General features: G+C 39.9%; 1 protein-coding gene across 7 annotated transcripts in view; it reads left to right on the top strand.

Moving 5' to 3' along the window:
* Positions 1-21,035, top strand: part of LOC106093786 (axotactin) — a 448,664-nt gene that overhangs the window by 232,993 nt on the left and 194,636 nt on the right. For all 7 annotated transcript variants that reach the window (XM_059363679.1, XM_059363659.1, XM_059363628.1 and 4 more), the window contains exons 11-12: positions 2,794-3,008; positions 3,113-3,512. In XM_059363679.1, the coding sequence (XP_059219662.1) occupies positions 2,794-3,008; positions 3,113-3,512 (615 nt within the window). The remainder of the gene's footprint in view (positions 1-2,793; positions 3,009-3,112; positions 3,513-21,035) is intronic.

Here is a 21,035-nt window from a genome sequence, read left to right as displayed (position 1 = left end):
ATAGTTAAAATTTTTCGAAATACGTATAAATTGTTTCGTACTACGTTCCTGAGTATGGGCTTTCAAAATGTTCGAAAACTAAGCTTATTCAAAAAACAGGTGCAAGTTTTTAATTTGTGTACCCACCACCATAGGGTGGGGGTATACTAATCTAGTCTTTCCATTTATAACACCTCGAGATATTCGTCTAAAACACCATAAAGAATATATATATTATTGATCGTTTTGACGTTCTGAGGTCGAACGCGTAAAGCTTACCGCTTTTGCACCGATACTTTATATTAATGTACGTCGTTGGGGATTGCACAGTTCGGCCCGAACTTTTTTGTATTTTCAATGATATTTTTGTGAAAAGAAAATTATTGAAAGTTTCTTTAATGACAACACACCAACAAAATTTTTTCTAAAAACTATATTTCGGTAAAAGTTTCTCTATGAATAATTTCCCTGAAATTTTCACGGGTTTCATACTCCCCAGCATAGTACTAATTAAACTAAATACAACTAATTTCGTCATTCCGCTAATAACGCATCGAAATATTAATCTGATACCCAACAAAGTATATATATATACTCTTGATCGTCTCGACATTCTAAGTCGATTTAGCCCTGTCCGTCCATCTGTCAAAAGCATGCTAATTTTAGAAGGAGTAAAGCTAGGTGCTTGAAATTTTGCAAAAATATTGTTTATTAGTGCAAGTTGATTAGGATGGCAAATGTCCCAAATCAGTCTATTTTTTGGTATTTCTGCCATATAAACCGATCTCGGGTCTTGACTTCTTGAGCCGCTAGATAATAATCAGATAATTACTGTGCCCCTATTATCCGATTTGGTTGAAATTTCGCACGAAGTGTTTTGGTTTGACCGTCAAAAACTGGGCCGAGTATGGCCTTAATCAGTTGATAACCTGATATAGCTCCCATACAAACCAATTTTGGATTTTGATTTCGTGAACCTCTAGAGGGCGCAAATATTATCCGATTTGGATGACAATTTGCATGCATTTTTTTTTGGTTTGACTATCAACAACTGCGCCAAGTTAGGCCAAAAATCGGTTCACAACCTGACATAGCTCCAATATAAACCAATCTTCAGTTTATAATTCTTAAGCCTCTAGTGGTTTAGTCTCCAACCAAGTATGGCTCCAATCGGTTCATAACTTGGTATAGCTGAAATAGCATAGCAATTCTTAATATTATCCTTTGTTTGTCTTTAAAGAGATAACAGCCAAAGAACTTGTCAAATGCCATGGTGGAAGGTATATAGGATTCGGTCCGGCCGAACTAAGCACGCTTTTGCTTGTTTTTGTTGACTTTTCTGTTTTCCAGTTCAAGCTCGTGGTCTTTCTGTTTTTATGCCCACCACCGAAGGATGGGGGTATATTCATTTTGTCATTCCGTTTGCAACACATCGAAATATCCATTTCCGACCCTATAAAGTATATATATTCTTGATCAGCGTAAAAATCTAAGACGATCTAGACATGTCCGTCCGTCTGTCTGTTGAAATCACGCTACAGTCCTTAAAAATAGAGATATTGAGCTGAAATTTTGCACAGATTCTTTTTTTGTTCATAAGCAGGTTAAGTTCGAAGATGGGCTATATCGGACTATATCTTGATATAGCCCCCATATAGACCGATCCGCCGATTTGGGGTCTTAGGCCCATAAAAGCCACATATATTATCCGATTTTGCTGAAATTTGGGACATTGAGTTGTGTTAGACCACTCGATATCCTTCTTTAATTTGGCCCAGATCGGTCCAGGTTTGGATATATCTGCCATATAGACCGATCTCTCGATTTAGTCTTGGGCCAATAATGCAATGCAAATTTTGCCCATTAACATTCCACTAAGGAACAGGGGCAAACTTCTCACATATCAATGAGTACAGTCCGATTCAAGTTTAAGCTCAATGATAAGGGGCCTCCTTTTTATAGCCGAGTCCGAACGGCGTAGTACCTCACAAATGTTGCCAGCATTAAAAGGGGAAAACCACCGCTGAAAAATTTTTTGGGATGGTCTCGCCAGGATTCGAACCCAGGCGTTCAGCGTCATAGGCGGACATGCTAACCTGTGCGCTACGGTGGCCTCCAATAGGCCAATAAGAGACGCATTTATTGCCGGATTTCGCTGTAATTTGGGACAGCGTGTTGTTATAAGTTCCTCGACATCGCTGTTTAATTTGGCCCAGATCGGTTCATGTTTGGATATAGCTGCCATATAGACCGATCTCTCGATTTAGTCTTGGGCCAATAAAAGAAGCATTTAAGCTTCACAACATCACTGTTCAATTCGGTTTAAATCGGTTCACATTTGGATATAGCTGCCGTATATACCGATCTCCCAATTTAAGGTTTTAGGCCCATACAATGTGAATTTATTGACCGAGCTAAAATTTGGCGCAGTGAGCCCTGTTAAGATGTTCGGCATCCCGATTTAAAGTCTTTGGCCCATAAAAGGTGCATTTTTTAACCGATGAATTTTGTAAATTTATTGTTTTAGATTCTTACATAGCCTTCATGAACAATGTGGGTTAGGACTATATTTGGATAAAAATGCTATGGTTTATAAATAATGCCTTTATTCCGTATTATAGCGAAAGGTAGATTACATACATATATCCGATTTGGTGGGTGTTTAAAAAAAAACTTTATGCTATTTTACTTATTTTTTGTAACATATTTTTTTCTGCGTGTATTTTCCAATTACATTTTCATCTTTCTATTTGTTTCTTGCTTGGAAATAGTTTTTTCTATTCTTCTTCTGTGTGTTCTTGTTTACCCTTCCAGAGGTGCCTGTCCGTGCTCTGTTAACAAAACATGTGTGGATCCCAATCAATCATGCAACTGTGATGTAAAGGAAAATAAATGGTACTCGGATGAGGGATACTATACCGAACCCCATAGCTTAGGTATCACACACATGTACTTCCTGCAGCAAAAGGATTTGGATGATGAAGCCCAGGGCAGAATTACATTGGGCCCCCTGGAGTGCGTGGAGACAAGTAAGTACTTGGTTAGATGAAAGCATAAATTGATTGAAAGCCAAGTGGGGTTTACATTCTCTTTTGTTGCACTTATTCATCTGCTGTTCACTCTTCTCTTGCAGATACACAACGCTATGTGGTCACCTTTACCACCTCACAATCCTATATTGAGGTGCCTGGTTGGCGCAAGGGCGACATTGCCTTCTCCTTCCGCACCACAGGCGAAAAAGCCATTCTCTTATTTCAGCCACCCATACGGCCGTATTATCCATCCTTTATGGTGGCCCTTACCGGCGACTATCAATTGACATTCAATTTCACCCTGAGCACCGGAACCACGCGGGAGTTGGTAATTAACTCGCATCGCAAGTTAAATGGTGGCGAATGGCATAAAATATGGATTGACTATAACGAGTATCATGTCCGCTTTATGATAAATACCGACTATCAAATGGTGGATCTTCTGCCCGAGGAGGAGTTTGGCCCCTTCGAGGGCAGTATGTACATAGGTGGAGCCACAGCGTAAGTACCAACAAAAACCACCTCTTTGCCACACTCCACATAATTGTGTGGCAGTTAACCAATATCGCTTGAAATTAATGGGATCATTATGTATGTATGTGCGTGTGTATCATACTTTATTGAGTTATGATAAGGCTGGGAAATCATAGACAATAGCCCGTAATTTCCGTTGCTGACAATGTTAAATTTTAGTTAATAAGGTTCAAGGGAAAATGGCTTTTGAAAAGAGACTATGGAAACACCAAAATGTGGAGCAGGGAAGGTTCAATGGGTAATTATATTATCTATGTGCCACTTTCATCAAAAATGGTTAATAAGGGATCTAAATCAAAGCACGAACCGATTTAGCATGGATGTTACAAATCATAACAAAGAACTACGCAAAGAGTTTAGTGAAATTGGATAAGAATAAATGCGCCGTATATCGGATCACGAAATCAAACGGATCACTATGGATCATTTTGGACAAGAAACATGTAAAAAGTTCGACCGGGACGAATCGTATTAACCTTCCACCATGGATAGCATTTGTCAAGTTCTTTGCCCGGTATCTCTTTAAAGGCAACAAAAGAGGGCATAGAAAGAAGTCACTGTGCAAATGTTTAGCTTAATTGGATAAGAATTACGCTCTCTAGAAGCTTCAGAAGTAAAATCGAGAGATCGATTTATAAGGCAACTGTATCAGGTTATGAACCGTTTTGAACCTTACTTAGCACAGTTGTTGAGAGTGATACTAAAACCACATATGCGAAATTTCAGTTAAATCAGATAATAATTGCGACCTCTAGAGCCTCAAGAAATCAGGGTTTGGACTGATACTGATGCCATACTTGGCACAGTTGTTAGAAGTCATTTCCCAACGATATATGCAACATTTGAGCCAAATCGGATTATAATTGCGCCCTCCAGATTCTCAAGAAGTCAAGACCCAAGATCGGTTTATATGGCAGCTATATCAAAACATGGACCGATTTGGCGTATTTTAAATCGGATCATTTTTGGATATAGCTCCTATATATATCGATCTCCCGATTTGTGTTCTTGAACCCATATAAGACTCTTTTTTACCAGATTTTGCTGAAATTTTTAACAGTGAGATGTGGCGAATTTGGTCCAGATCGGACCATACTTCTTTTAGCTGCTAAAGGCTCAGAATCGTGAATTTTTACCGGATTTTAACGAAATGTTGTTTAAATCCTCCCGAAGTGGTGGGTATCCAAATTTGACCTGGCCGAACTTAATATCTTTTTATTACTCGTTTGAATTGAATGATTTATAACACTATTTTAAATTAGTGCATCCATGTTAGTGAACATATGTTTGTGTTGGATCTCGGTGCATGGAAGCTTATTTGCACACATGTACTCGTATACGGCGGTGGCATCTGTCACTCATGCTAAGGATATGCAATATCCAACCATAATGTGAATCAGTACCCTTTGCCCAAATAACCACTTGCGAAATTAATGGTAAACACTTGAATAATTGATGTTTAATATATTTACAACAACATCAACAACAACGACAACAAAAATTCGACGCATTGAAAAAATATTGCCTGAAGTCAACTATAAATGAGAGTGAGGGTACTGAAGAGAAAATCTATAAACACTTCTTGTGATATGTATTCGCATTAAAAATACAAGGGAGGTTCGCAATGTGCGCGAAAAGATTTGAGAGCTTCACACAGAATGAGTCAATCTTTCCAATGGGCGGTCTTTATCTCTGTAGGAAATTAGATAAATACTGTCCTTTGATGATTCAGGGCATACATATCAAAGCTATATCCGGTTTGAACCGATTCGAATAATACTTGACATGGTTAGGTTAGGTAAGGTTGAAAAGAGGGTGCAGATATTAATCCGCCCTATGCCACTATGGACGTACACCTCTAAAAACTATAAAGTAACCTCTAAAAAGAAAATTTTAAGTTACGAATTCCGTGCTACTTACAAAATTCTTAATTGTTTGCAATACCACTCCCCTAAGTTGGTTCATGTCTGGTATTGTGTCTCCACTTAAGTCCCGTATCTGTTAGACGCGAAAGCCGGGCAATGACAAAGGAAATGCTCCAACGTCTCATCATCTTCCCCGCATGCCCTACACATGCTATCACTTGCCGCACCGATTTTACATAAGTGAGCTCGTAGTCCTACGTGTCCCGTTATGATAACGATAGCTATACTGACCTCCTTCTTGTTTCCTTTCAGTAATAGCTTCGTCTTGTCTGGATCTGCTGAGCTTAGTCTCATCTGGATCCTCCCATAGGATTTCGCCGTCCTACCAACCGTTTCGCTGTTCCACATTGTTGTATGCGCATTCGTCGCCCACTCCCTTAACGCGGACTGCGTCGACCCGAAAGGCTTCGGGTTAACCAAGTTTATTGACGGCAGTCTTCTGGCCTTCACCGCCAAATGGTCTGCCCTTTCATTTTCCCTTACTCCGTTCGGCCCTAGTGGGCGTGGTCCTCATCGCTCCGCCTATGCCAAGACAACATGTTCTCTAAACCTGTTGTATGGTCTTTATGTTGCACTTTTTCTCCATGTAAGTATTGGTCTAATCACGCTTCTGTAGAGCCAGTGGACTATCCTAGGATACAGGCCCCTTTTCGAGCCTACGGCCGACTACATAGTGCCCAACATCTTTGAGCCTTCTCAGTACGCTCCTGAATGTGACACTTCCAATTCAGTTTCCTGTCCATGATCACACCTAAGTATTTGACCTTGTCAATAATCGAAATCGTCTTATTCAAGGAACGTGGTGCGTTAAATTGGCCCACCTTCGTCTTCCTCGTGAACAGGCATATTTCAGTCTTCTCTGGGTTAACATTGAGACCTCTGGGTCTATCCCAGTCATATGCCATATGCAAGACCCTTTCGGCCCTTCTGCATAGCTCGTTCGGATCCTTACCGCTTAGAAGTATTATAACATCGTCTGCGTAGCAGACCGGTTCAAATCCCTTCTCAGTCAGCATCCGTAATAAGTCATTCATGGTGGTCACCTATAGGAGTGGCGATAAAATGCCCCCCTGTGGCATGCTCTGTGCCACTTTCACCCTTATATTTATGCCATGGGAAACACAATTTATCCCCCTGTTCCTTAGCATATGGTTTATCCAGTCTCTAAGGACCGGGTCCACCCGGTACTGGTCTAAGGATTGGATCAGTGTGTCGGTCCGCACATTGTTAAAAGCCCCCTCGATGTCAATGCATACCCCCAATGTGTACGTTTTGGCATCGATGGATTCTTCTATTTTATGAACAACCTCGTGCAGGGTATTCTCCACCGACCTTCCCTCGACATAACCATGCAGTTTGTATTTGAAGAGTTCGCTGGATGTCATACTCTTTATCATGGTGTCCACAATACGTTCCATTGTTTTGAGTAGAAAGGACGTAAGGCTTATGGGTCTGTAGGCGTTTGGTGTCGCATAACTTGCTTTGCCGGGCTTGGGTATAAACACCACCCTTGTCTCCTGCCAGGCTTTCGGAGCATATGAAAGTCCTAGGCACGCTGTGAAAATTTTGGCCAGACGAGCGCCAGATAGTCTGCCTGTTTCTGTAGTAATGCTGGAAATATTCAATCAGGTCCGGGTGACTTAAATGGTCTGAAGCTCGTCAAGGATTCCTTGATTCCAAGATTCCGATGTCTCCGTGAGTCCCTTCGTATCCTGTGGTAAATGAGTTTTCATCAAAAGCCTCAACATGTCCTCCATGTCGTCTACTAAAGTTTCAGCTTGGTTTTTGGGAGAAACTTTTTTATCTTGGCGTCGTCATTAACGCTATTGACCTGTTCGCAGAAAAGCTTCCAGGAGGCACGTTTTGCCGCTCTGGTTATCTTAAAGTATTCTTTAAGCCGTGTGTAATACACATCCCAATAAACTTCCGCTTTTTTACGACGTGCTCTGTTAAAAAGTTTGCGGATCTCTTTCCCAATATTGCGAATCTCCCCGGTCATCTCCGGAGGACCCCAACAGTGTAGTCGTAATCCTGTTGACATTTTCGTCAATGTCTGCTATGCTTGGACAATCTACATTATCATGCCCAAGTCTTCTTCTGAGCAGCCTTCCGAATTTTGTGCAGTTGGTTTTCAACTTATTCCGGAAGCCTATCGACTTCGGCGCTGGCCGTGCTATTCTAACCCTTATGTAGCGAAAGAGTGTTCCATGGAGACCCTCCAATCCTGAACCTTGTCGATTAGATTTTCCGAACATGTTGTCACATCTAATACCTCCTCCCTGCCGGATGTTTCAATACTATGATCTTTCCCTATCGAAGCCTTCCAAATCTTAAGTAAATGGGCTTCTTGGGAGTAGGTGATGGTACCATCATCGGCTCCCTGTTCGTTGGGTTGCATTGAGTCCCTGTCCCTGCGCTGCCTATTGTTTCAATATTAGGATCTTTACCTATCCCAGTATTCAGAATCTTTAAGTCGGTGATGGGTTCGTCGTCGGGTTCCTGTTTGTTAGGCTGAGTTGGGTCTCTCGCCACTGCACTGCCTGATATTTTAGTATTAGGATCATTGCTTCTCCTAGTCTTTCCAATATTGAGAGATGCCGTGATTGTCTCGTTGCCGGCCCCCTGTTTGGTGGGCGGTGTTAAGTCACCTGCCACTGCACGGCCTGATGTCGTAGAATGAAAATTTTTGCCTATCCTAGTCTTCCCAATCTTGAACAAGTAAAAAGGCGTTGGATCAAAATCCGGTGAAAATTGCATCGTTATGTCCCACAGCAGTTATAACGAAATATGATCAGATTTGGACCAAATTTAAGAATGATATCGAAGGGCCTAAGACAACTCACTGTTCCAAATTTCAGCAAAATCGGATAATAAATGTGGCTTTTATTGGCCTAAGACCCTAAATCGGCGGATCGGTCTATATGGGGGCTATATCATGACATAATCCGATACAGCCTATCTTCGAACTTTATCTGCCTATGACAAAAAAAAGAATTCGTGCAAAGTTCTAGCTCAATATCTCTATTTTTTAAGACTGTAGCGTGATTTCAGACGGACGAACATGTCTAGATCGTCTTAGATTTTTACGCTGATCAAGAATATATGTACTGTATAAGGTCGGAAATGGATATTTCGATGTGTTGCAAACGGAATGACAAAATTAATATACCCCCATGCTTCGGTGGTGGGTATAAAAATACAGCTTTGCTCACGTAGTCCGCCATGCCATTAGTCTTGGCCAAACTTGTCACGGAGACTTGATCAATGCCAACCACAAAGAGAGTTCCTTCCTCCTTCTCCTCCCTGTGGAAGACCTCCCACTTCTCTGCGACCAAACCTTCATTTTGCTTGCCCAAGAATTCCACCATGCGTTCCGTCTGCTCTATCCTTGATGAAGACCGTAGCCTTTGTGAGCTGGGGGATATCTATCTTTCTCACCAGGTCGAGCTTCGCGCTCTCCCAGGGAGCGTGAATACCGCTGACGAGCTGTTTGACGGTATCAATACATTCCGCCGACGCAAAACGCAGCGTAAAGATGTCCCCTCTAAACTCGCAGCTCATCATTTGTATGGTTGGACCCTCTACAGAGTTCCACACATGTTCAAAAATTTGATTGTTAACCAGATCGTCCACTTGGGACCGATAATCTGAGAATCACAGCAGATATTGTGGACTGTATAAGTCAGCTCATCTCTTTTGTGCTTCTTTGCCACTCTGGTGTAAGAGAGCGGCTCCTTACCATTCTTAGCGATCATCTTCCCCTTCCGTGATAGCTGTGGCCTCAGTTTGGAAGTCACAGTCCTCCATGAAGACTCAGGGTCCGTACGCGTTTCCTTCGTTCCTGTTCCAACTTTGTCAACCTCCGCTGGACACTGTCTGGAGTCTCCATTGCGGGATGGCTGGCTTGGTTTTCCCAGAGTACTTGAAAGCGGGGAGCTCTTTTTCTTCTTCAGTATTTTAGCAGTGTTATGATCTTTGGGAGATCTGATCCATTTTCCAGCTTCCGTAGAAGTGCTTGGAATGTCAGTTCTATCCCTTCCAGCATCCTGCACTCCCGCCCGAATACGCAGCCGGAACATACTCCTCTGTCTCCTTCGTCGTGCACCGGGATGGCTGGCTTGGTTTTCCCAGAGTACTTGAAAGCGGGGAGCTCTTTTTCTTCTTCTGTATTTTAACAGTGTTATGCTCTTTGGGAGATCTGATTCTTTTTACAGCTTCCGTAGAAGTGCTTGGAATGTCAGTTCTATCCCTTGCAGCATACTGCACTCTCGCCCGAATACGCTGCCGGAACATACTCCTCTGTCCCCTTCGTCGTGCACCGGATCGCTTTCTCGGTCTGCTTGTGAGCTTAGCAAAGCTATCGCGCAATTCTGTCGTCATCCCGATGCCCTCATCTCACGATTCGGCTGCGATGACTGTTGCATTGACACAGTCGCTGTCTGAATCCGAGTCACAAACACCACATTTACTTACAGGCTGGGAACGAACTGTGCATCCTATGGTTTATCCGTCTCTTCCTCACTAATAAGTCTGGCGACTAGTTGTGCGCTTGAAGCATTACTCTCGACTACAGGTGCCAAGGCACCCACACCTATAGGAGGGGAGGACAACACGTTACGGTCCGACGCCACCACCGCAGATGTTGAGTCTTTGGAGTCCATTTCTAACCTATTCCAAAAGGCTTTAAATTTTTTTTCGTAAAAGGTAATACCTATTCCGAGATCCGGATATATATTTATTTTTTCTTCGAAGAGTGAAATAAATACACGTCCCCTTACTCAACGGCTACAAAGTTTTTTATACCCTCCACCATAAGATGGGGGGTATACTAATTTCGTCATTCTGTTTGTAACTACTCGAAATATTCGTCTGAGACCCCATAAAGTATATATATTCTTGATCGTCGTGACATTTTATGTCGATCTAGCCATGTCCGTCCGTCTGTCCGTCCGTCCGTCCGTCCGTCCGTCCGTCCGTCCGTCCGTCCGTCTGTCGAAAGCACGCTAACTTCCGAAGGAGTAAAGCTAGCCGCTTGAAATTTTGCACAAATTCTTCTTATTAGTGTAGGTCGGTTGGTATTGTAAATGGGCCATATCGGTCCATGTTTTGATATAGCTGTCATATAAACCGATCTTGGGTCTTGACTTCTTGAGCCTGTAGAGTGCGCAATTCTTATCCGATTGGAACGAAATTTTGCACAACGTGTTTTGTTATGATATCCAACAACTGTGCCAAGTATGGTTGAAATCGGTTCATAACCTGATATAGTTGCCATATAAACCGATCTTGGGTCTTGACTTCTTGAGCCTCTAGAGTGCACAATTCTTATCCGATTGGAATGAAATTTTGCACCACGTGTTTTCTTATTATATCCAACAACAGTGCCAAGTATGGTTCAAATCGGTCCATAACCTGATATAGCTACCATATAAACCGATCTTGGGTCTTTATTTCTTGAGCCTCTAGAGTGCGCAATTCTTATCCGATTGGAATGGAATTTCGCACGACGTGTTTTGTTATGATACCCAACAACTGTGCCAAGTATGGTTCAAATCGGTCCATAACCTGATATAGCTGCCATATAAACCGATCTTGGGTCTTGACTTCTTGACCCTCTAGAGGGCACAATTCTTATCCGATTTGAATGAATTTTTGCACGAAGTATTTCGTTATGATATCCAACAACTGTGCCAAGTATGGTTCAAATCGGTTCATAAACTGATATAGCTGTCATGTAAACAGATCTGGGGATTTGATTTCTTGAGCTTCTAGAGGGCGCAATTCCTATCCGATTTGGCTGAAATTTTGCATGACGTATTTTATTTTTACTTTCAACAACTGGGTCAAATAAGGTTCAAATCGGTTCATAACCTGATATAGCTGCCATATAAACCGATCTGGGATCTTGACTTCTTGACCCCTAGAGGTCGCAATTATTATCCGATATGCCTGAAATTTTGTACGATGGATCCTCTCATGACCATCAACAAACGTGTTTATTATAGTCTGAATCGGTCTATAGCCCGATACAGATCCCATATAAATCGTTCTCTCTATTTTACTTCGTGAGCCCCAATGGGCGCAATTCTTAAACGAATTGGCTGAAATTTTACACAGGCCTCCAATAATAATTTAATTGTGGTCCGAACCGGACCATATCTTGATATCGTTTTAATAGCAGAGTAACTCTTTTCTTATATACTTTTTTGCCTAAGAAGAGATGCCGGGAAAAGAACTTGACATATGCGATCCATGGTGGAGGGTATATAAGATTCGGCCCGGCCGAACTTAGCACGCTTTTACTTGTTTTATTTTATTTTACTTTATTTTATTTTATTTTTTTTATTTTATTTCATTTCATATCATTTCATTTTATTTTATTTTATTTTATTTTATTTTATTTTATTTTATTTTATTTTATTTTATTTTATTTTATTTTATTTTATTTTATTTTATTTTATTTTATTTTATTTTATTTTATTTTATTTTATTTTATTTTATTTTATTTTATTTTATTTTATTTTATTTTATTTTATTTTATTTTATTTTATTTTATTTAATTTTATTTTATTTTATTTTATTTTATTTTATTTTATTTTATTTTATTTTATTTTATTTTATTTTATTTTATTTAATTTTATTTTATTTTATTTTATTTTATTTTATTTCATTTCATTTCATTTCATTTTATTTTATTTTATTTTATTTTATTTTATTTTATTTTATTTTATTTTATTTTATTTTATTTTATTTTATTTTATTTCATTTCATTTCATTTCATTTTATTTCATTCTTTTCATTTCAATTCATTTCATTTCACTTCATTTCATTTCATTTCATTTCATTTCACTTCATTTCATTTCATTTCTTTTCATTTCATTTCATTTCATTTCATTTCATTTCATTTCATTTCATTTCATTTCATTTCATTTCATTTCATTTAATTCTCACTCACTACCATGGATTCTGCAAAATATTTACACAAAATAAACAAGTAAGAGCGTGCTAAGTTCGGCCGGGCCGTATCTTATATACCCTCCACCATGGATCGCACATGTCGAGTTCTATTTTTAGGTAAACAAAGAATATTCAATAAGAATATGCTATTGTGTAATATTTCAGTTCATTGGGATAAGAATGGCGCCTTGTAGGGGCTCAAAAAGTAAAATCGGGAGATCGGTTTAAATGGGAGCTGTATCAAGCTATTCATCGATTCAGACCATATTAGACAAAACTTGTTTCAAATCGGATGAGAATTGCGCACTTTAGAGGCTGAAGAAGTCAAGATCCAAGATGGCGGTTTATATGGCAGCTATATCAGGTTATGTATCGATTTGTGCCATACTTAGCAAAGTTATTGGAAGTCATAACAAAACAATTCATAATTAACACAGTTATTGGAAGCGGTACCAAAACACTACAAACAAAATTTCAATCGGATCAAATCGGACGAGAATTGCGCCCTATAGAGGCTCAAGAAGTCAAAACCCAAGATCGGTTAATATGGCAGCTATATCAAAACATGGACCGATTTGGCCCATTTACAATCCCAACCGACCTACACTAATAAAAAAATTTTGTGCAAAATTTCAAGCGGCTAGCTTATCTCCTTCGAAAGTTAGCGTACTTTCACAGACAGACGGACGGACATGGCTAGATCGACTTAAAATGACATGACGATCAAGAATATATATAGTTTATGGGGTTTCAGACGCATATTTCGAGGTATTACAAATAGAACGACGAAATAAGTATACCCCATTTTATAGTGGAGTGTATAATAAAGTTGAAGCACATTATTTTATTCTACAAACCAAATTTCTGCAAAACCAGGCAAAAATTAAAGCTTCTAGGAACTGAACAAGGATAATTGAGAGATCTGTTTATATCATAATGGCATAAATATAAGGGAGAAAGTGGCAGAGGGCACGCCACAGGGGGGCATTTCGCCACTCCTATGGGTGACCACCATAAATGAACTATTACGGATGCTGACTGAGGAGGGTTTTGAACCCGTCTGCTAAGCAGACAGTGTTATAATACTTCTTAAGGATAAGGATCGGAACCAGCCATGCAAAAGAGCCGAAAGGGTCTTGCATATGGCATATGACTGGGGGCCTGAATCCTAGGATAGTCCACGGGCTCTACAGGAGTGTGATTAGACCAATACTTACTTACGCCTCAGTAGTTTGGTGGACTGCTATGGAGAAAAAGTGCAACATAAGGACCATACGACAGGTTCAGAGAACATGTTGTATTGGCATAGGCGGAGCGATGCGGACCACGCCCACTAGGGCACTGGAGACTTTTCATACAAATTAAGTGTGAGACAGCCACTGCGGCTATGAGGCTTAAGGCGATGGGAGAATGGATTGAGAATGGGAGCAGCGTGTTAACGCGAGGACGTCGAGTGTGAACATCTTTATCGACAGTAAAATTACCATAAGGGCAATAACAACCAGGATGGTAAGGTCACGAACAGTCTTGCAGTGTAAGAAGGAGATTAATGCCTTCTCTGAGGATGGCAAAATCCGGGCCATAACGGAGTAAGGGAAAATGAAAGGGCAGACGATTTACCGGTGAAGGCCAGAGGACTGCCGTCAATAAACTTGGTTAACCTTTGTCATTTGTCAGACATAAAACTTAGGGGAGTGGCATTCAAAACAATTAAGGATTTTGTAAGTAGCACGGAATTCCTAACTTAAAATTTTCTTTTCTGAGGTTACTTTATAGTTTTACAGCGCACAACAAGCCGATTACTGGCTTAGGTGTATGTCTATAGTGGTATGGGGCGGATTAATATCTGCACCCTCTTTTCAACCTAACCTAACCAAACCTAACCATATCACGTTATTGACCGAATGACTAGATTAGATTAGTATACCCTCACCCTATGATGGAGGGTATAAAAAAATCAGTGTATGGTAAAGTGGATAAATATATTCAATTGCCAGGCTTTGTTCCTCTCGGATCTTGGAGAAAAGCTGGGGATTTAAATATAAATTATCATATTACGAAAGAATACTTCGAAACGGTTCATTAGAATGATTGCATTTTAATTGTTATCACGCATGCCCATCTAAGCTATGTTGTTGATGTATATTTACGATTTTCTCGCTAAGAAAATGCAACTAATCACAATATTGGTAAATTTCTTTCATGAATCCATTACTCGATAAACATTATCGAAGGTGGTGGTTGTTGTCAGTGAAGCCAACAGTTTGCTAGCATAAAGCGTAAAAAATTGTTAAAATCTTAAAAAAGCATTAACTTAAATTTTTGAAAATGTTATGAAATATGTATATAATTTTAACCAAATTTTTTTGGAATCGTTGATTAGCAGTCGGATTGCATTTACAGTAAGCTAAAATAACAAGCAAAAGCGTGCTAAGTTCGGCCGGCCGAATCTTGGGAACCAACCACCATGGATTCTGCTAAAAAATTTATACAAAATAGATTTAGTTGGAGGGCTTAATTTTATTCTACATACCAAACTTCTGTTAAACCAGCAAAAATTAGAGCTTCTAGGAACCGAACCATGATAATCGAGACCGGTTTATATGGGAGCTATATCAGGTTATAGACCAATTTGGACACAGTTGTTGGAAGTCGTAACAGAACACCGTATGCAAAATTTCAGCCGATTCGGACAAAAAATGCGGCTTGTAAGGACTCAAGATGTCAAATCGGGAGATTGGTTTATATGGAAGCTATACAACGTTGAGGACCCATGCAAACGAAAACTGTACTATAATATGCGGATCTGCACCTGGAATATCCGCACTCTCTATAGAGAAGGTGCGGTATACGGGCTGGTGGATGTGTTAGTATAGTTCGCGTTGGTGCGGTATACGCGCTGCAGTATAGTTATATATAGTTATATACCTCCATAATACAAGGCATGAATATGGCTGTGGATTTGTGTTTAGTCGGAGACTGAAACACCTTGTCTCCAGCTTTACTTCGGTGGATGAGGGTCTAGCCACAATCCGCATAAAAGCCAAATTCGTCAACATCATCCTTATTTGTCGCCATGCCCAGACGGAAGACAAGGACGAGCAGACCAGGGCTATTTTCTACGAGCGCCTAGAGAGAGAATATGACCGCTGCCCCGCCCATGATATTCAAATCGTTCTGGGAGATTTCAATGCGAAGATAGGGAAAGAAGACATCTTTGGTCCAACAGTCGGAAAGTTTAGCCTCCGCGAGATAACGTCCAGTAATGGGTTGAGGCTGACAGATTTCGCCGCAGCAAAAAAAAACATGGTAGTTAGTAGCATCATATTTCAACATAAAAATATTCACAAAGCCACATGACAGCCACCCAATCAAAACACGAAGACCAAATTGATCACATTGTGATAGATGGAAGATATTCATCCAATATACATTCGCATCATTATCTTGTTGCAGCAAAGGTTCGCACCCGTTTAAACATGGCGAGGAAAGTACAATCTGACACTGCACGGAAGGTGGACATTACAAACACAACGGATGGCAGCGGCATACTCCACTCGACTGACCCAACTGCTTAATGACAGCACTACTTGTTCCGATGATATAATGGCGCAGTGGCAAACTATTGCTCACTCCATGGAAAATGCCGCGTAATCCGTACTTGGGTACCGGAAGCCTCCTCCAAAAAACCCATGGTACGACCACGAGTGTCGAGATGCTACTGAAGCCAAGAATGCGTCATATAGAGCAACCCTGCAATCAGTAGCAACGCGCAGGAGAAAAGAGAGACAGTAAAAATGGGTCTGGCAGTAAATGGGGATAAGACGAAATGGACGGTTTCAACTCCCAAAACATCTGTACAACCGAGCAGATAAAGAAAATGGAGAAAGTTGGGAACCACAACTTTGAAATAGTCAGTAACTTTATCTACCTCGGCACCGCCGTAACCGAAACGAATGACACCAGTTTTGAGATAAAGCCAAGAATAATACTGGCAAACAGATGCTACTTTGGACTAAGTAAGCATTTTAGAAACAAGGCCACCTTTCGATAGACTGTGTTCAGAAAGGGCGAAAAATGGTTCTTGATCATTCACTTTAAACTTTATTGGGACTGCACTGAATAATATGAGAAAAGTATTTCCACTCCCAAAGTGAAAATTTTGTAGGAAAATTTATAAAATGTATGTTAAATGAAATATACTAGTATAGATCTTCCCAGGGAAAAAAGCAACAGCATAATTGTGATTTGCAAAAAGAATAAAACAAAACATAAACAAGAAATGTAAAAAAGCCCATTTAATGTTTATTTTTGATTGGAGCTATGTGGTATCTTTTCGTGACCTAAAAAGCACAAAATCTTATCCAAAAAGTACCAAGTTTGCATCCCTAGTGGAGGTGATGGTATTTATGCCCTTGTGACCGCAATCTTGACTTTGCATCCGCTAACATAATAAGAACGAACGAACGAATGTTTATGTGTGAGAGCTTATTTTGATCACATAACTGAGGTTAAGGGAATGTAACCACAACTCAATCCACAAGAATTTATAATCAAGTGTGGAAATAGCTAAGCAGAAAGGAAATTGCAAAGGAATGGCACAAATTCTTATGCCAATATTGCTATGTGCATTTTACATAGACGCACGTTTATCACACACGAAGGAGTCAATATGAATGCTTGTGAAAAGGGTGGCATCAAAGCAGCCCTTTAAGAAAATTTTGTGGCTATGTGTCTAAAGCTGGCCCACTTAGTGCAATTATGAGGAAACATCCAAATCTCTGTCCAACATCGTTGTCATCATAGAAAGCCTGTCGAATAAAGAAAATATATTGTAGACCTCAATCGGATCAATTAGAAATTGGGCCATTAATGTAGGTAGGCCGAACAAATTTTCGAAATGGCGGGCAGCTTAAACCATTAAAATTTCAAAGAATTATCTTTACGTGTTCTCAAACGGCAAATTATTTTTTTTTCAAGTTTTTTGCCTGTTGTGGCGAAGATCATTTAATTTTACAATTTTCTACTCTCCACCATAGTTGGAGGTATACTAATTTCGTCATTTGGTTTTTAAATACTCGAAATATTCGTCTGAGACCCCATAAAGTATATATTCTTGATCGTCCTAACATTTTATGTCGATCTAGCCATGTCCGTCCGTCCTGTCGAAAGCACGCTAAATTTTGAAGGAGTAAAGCTAGCCGTTTGAAATTTTGCACAAATACTTCTTATTAGTGTAGGTCGGTTGGGATTGTAAATGGGCCATATGTCCATGTTTTGATATAGCTGCCATATAAACCGATCTTGGGTCTTGACTTCTTGAGCCTCTAGAGGGCGCAATTCTTATCCGATTTGCACGATGTGTTTGTTATGATATCCAACTACTGTGCCAAGCATGGTTCAAGTCGGTCCATAACCCGATATAGCTGCCATATAAACCGATTTTGGGTCTTGACTTCTTGAGCCCCTAGAGGGCGCAATTCCTATCCGATTGGAATGAAATTTGGCACGACATGTTTCGCTACGGCTTCCAATAATTGTGCTAAGTAAGGTTTAAATCGGTCAATAACCAGATATAGCTACCATATAAACCGATCTTGAATCTTGACTTCTTGAGCCTCTAGAGAGCGCAATTCTTATCCGATTGGAATGAAATTTTCCACGAAGTATTCTGTTATGATATCCAACAACTGTACTAAGTATGGTTCAAATCGGCCCATAACCTGATATAGCTGCCATAATAACCGATCTGGGGACTTGACTTCTTGATCTTCTAGATGGCGCAATTTCTATCTGATTTGGTTACATTTTGCATGACGTATTTTATAATGACTTTTAACAACTGTGCCAAATAGGGTTCAAATCGGTTCATAATCTGATATAGCTGCCATATAAATTGATCTGGGATCATAACTTCTTGAGCGTCTAGGTGTCGTAATTATATTTGTCTGAAATTTTGTACGACGGATCCTCTCATGACCATTAACATACGTGTTTATTATGGTCTGAATCGGTCTATAGCCTGATACAGCTCCCATATAAATCGATCTCTCTATTTTAGTTTTTGAGTCCCTAAAGGGCGCAATTCTTATTCGAATTGGCTGATATTTTACGCAGGTCTCCAACATATAATTTAATTGTGGTCCAAACCGGACCATATCTTGATATCGCTCTAATAGCAGAGTAAATCTTTTTATCCTTTTTATTTTGCCTAAGAAGAGATGCCGGGAAAAGAACTCGACAAATGCGATCCATGGTGGAGGATATATAAGATTAGGGCCGACCGAACATAGCACGCTCTTACTTGTTTTTATTTGTTTCTCTTTCGAGACGAGCTCAATGATTGGGTATTGCAAATGGAAAAGGAAAGCCAAAGATAGCAACACACACCAACCAATATGGGACGCGTTTCGTCTTTGGTTAGAAGTCTTTTCAACCATATTAGGTGTGATGGCTTCAAGGGCCGTGCGTTGGTATGTTATATTTGAATCGTATTAATTGCGAAAACACATCTATGATGCAATTCTTTAAAATTGTTTAAATTTTTTTTCCGATTAAAATTGTTTTTTCCGATTCTATCACACTGTGCGTCTAATGCTATAATATGTCGTGAGGAAATCACCACCATCGCACACTTAGGTGCCGCACTCCTGGATAATTGACGATGAAGATTTAAGAATGGTATAAAACATGGCTGCAAATTATGAATCCATCCTGGATTATAGCTGGTAAAATATGGATGGCACTATCGATTTTATAGAGATTTAATTTTTTGTCTGAATATCCATTGATATTTTTCCCATCGATACTATCGGCAAAGTTATTTTTATTGGAAAATTTAACAAAAGTAAGCGATCCAAAATCCTTTAAGATACGTTGTGCCTATAGAGGGCGCAATTTTCATCAGATTGGGCTTAAATTTTTATATAATGATTTCTCTCATGACTTCCAAAGGACTTTATTAAATTTGGAGTAATTCGGTCTGTGATTCTATATAAATCGATCTTCCGATTTTTATACCCTCCACCATAGGATGGGGGTACACTAATTTCGTCATTCTGATTGTAATTCCTCGAAATATTCCTGTGAGACCCTATAAAGTATACATATTCTTGATCGTCATGACATTTTAAGTCGATCTAGCTATGTCCGTCCGTCCGTCTGCCTGTCGAAAGCACGCTAGGTCAGTTGGCATTGTAAATGGGCAATATATAGCCTGATACAGCTCCCATATAAACCGATCTCCCTATTTTACTTCTTAAGCCCCTAAAGAGCGCAATTTCGAATTGGCTGAAGTTTTACACAACGACTTCTACTATGTTCTCCAACATTCAGTTCAATTAATGTTCCGAATCGGACTAGAGCTTGATACAGGCCTAATATCGTAGCAATTCTTTTCTTTTATCATTTTTGCCCAAAAAGGGATACCGGGAAAAGAACTCGAAAAATGCGACTCGAAAAATGCGAGGGTATATGTTTAGATTCGACCAGGCCGAACTTAGCACGCTTTTACTTGTTACTTCTTATTTTAGTTTGAAATATAGGTGATGGGAAATTAATGATACTGTCGGTAATATCCATATTTTTATACCCTCCACCATAAGATGGGGGGTATACTAATTTCGTCATTCTGTTTGTAACTACTCGAAATATTCGTCTGAGACCCCATAAAGTATATATATTCTTGATCGTCGCGACATTTTATGTCGATCTAGCCATGTCCGTCCGTCTGTCCGTCCGTCCGTCCGTCTGTCTGTCGAAAGCACGCTAACTTCCGAAGGAGTAAAGCTAGCCGCTTGAAATTTTGCACAAATACTTCTTATAAGTGTAGGTCGGTTGGTATTGTAAATGGGCCATATCGGTCCATGTTTTAATGTAGCTGCCATATAAACCGATCTGGGGTCTTGACTTCTTGAGCCTCTAGAGTGCGCAATTCTTATCCGATTGGGATAAAATTTTGCACGACGTGTTTTGTTATGATATCCAACTACTGTGTCAAGTATAGTTCAAATCGGTCCATAACCTGATATAGCTGCCATATATACCGATCTTGGGTCTTGACTTCTTGAGCCTCTAGCGTGCGCAATTCTTATCCGATTGGAATGGAATTTCGCACGACGTGTTTTGTTATGATACCCAACAACTGTGCCAAGTATGGTTTAAATCGGTCCATAACCTGATATAGCTGCCATATAAACCGATCTTGGGTCTTGACTTCTTGAGCCTCTAGAGGGCACAATTCTTATCCGATTGGAATGGAATTTCGCACGACGTGTTTTGTTATGATATCCAATAACTGTGCCAAGTATGGTTCAAATCGGTCTATAACCAGATATTGCTGCCATATGAACCGATCTTGGGTCTTGACTTCTTGAGCCTCTAGAGTGCGCAATTCTTATCCGATTGGAATGAAATTTTGCACGACGTGTTTTGTTATTATATCCAATAACTGTGCCAAGTATGGTTCAAATCGGTCCATAACCTGATATAGCTGCCATATAAACCGATCTTGGGTCTTGACTTCTTGAGCCTCTAGAGGGCGCAATTCTTATCCGATTGGAATGGAATTTCGCACGACGTGTTTTGTTATGATACCCAACAACTGTGC

Source organism: Stomoxys calcitrans, chromosome 1 (genome assembly GCF_963082655.1).
Source record: "Stomoxys calcitrans chromosome 1, idStoCalc2.1, whole genome shotgun sequence".
Lineage (NCBI taxonomy): Eukaryota > Metazoa > Arthropoda > Insecta > Diptera > Muscidae > Stomoxys > Stomoxys calcitrans.
Note: the sequence above shows the minus strand (reverse complement) of the source record. Positions and strands in the feature narration are given on the sequence as shown.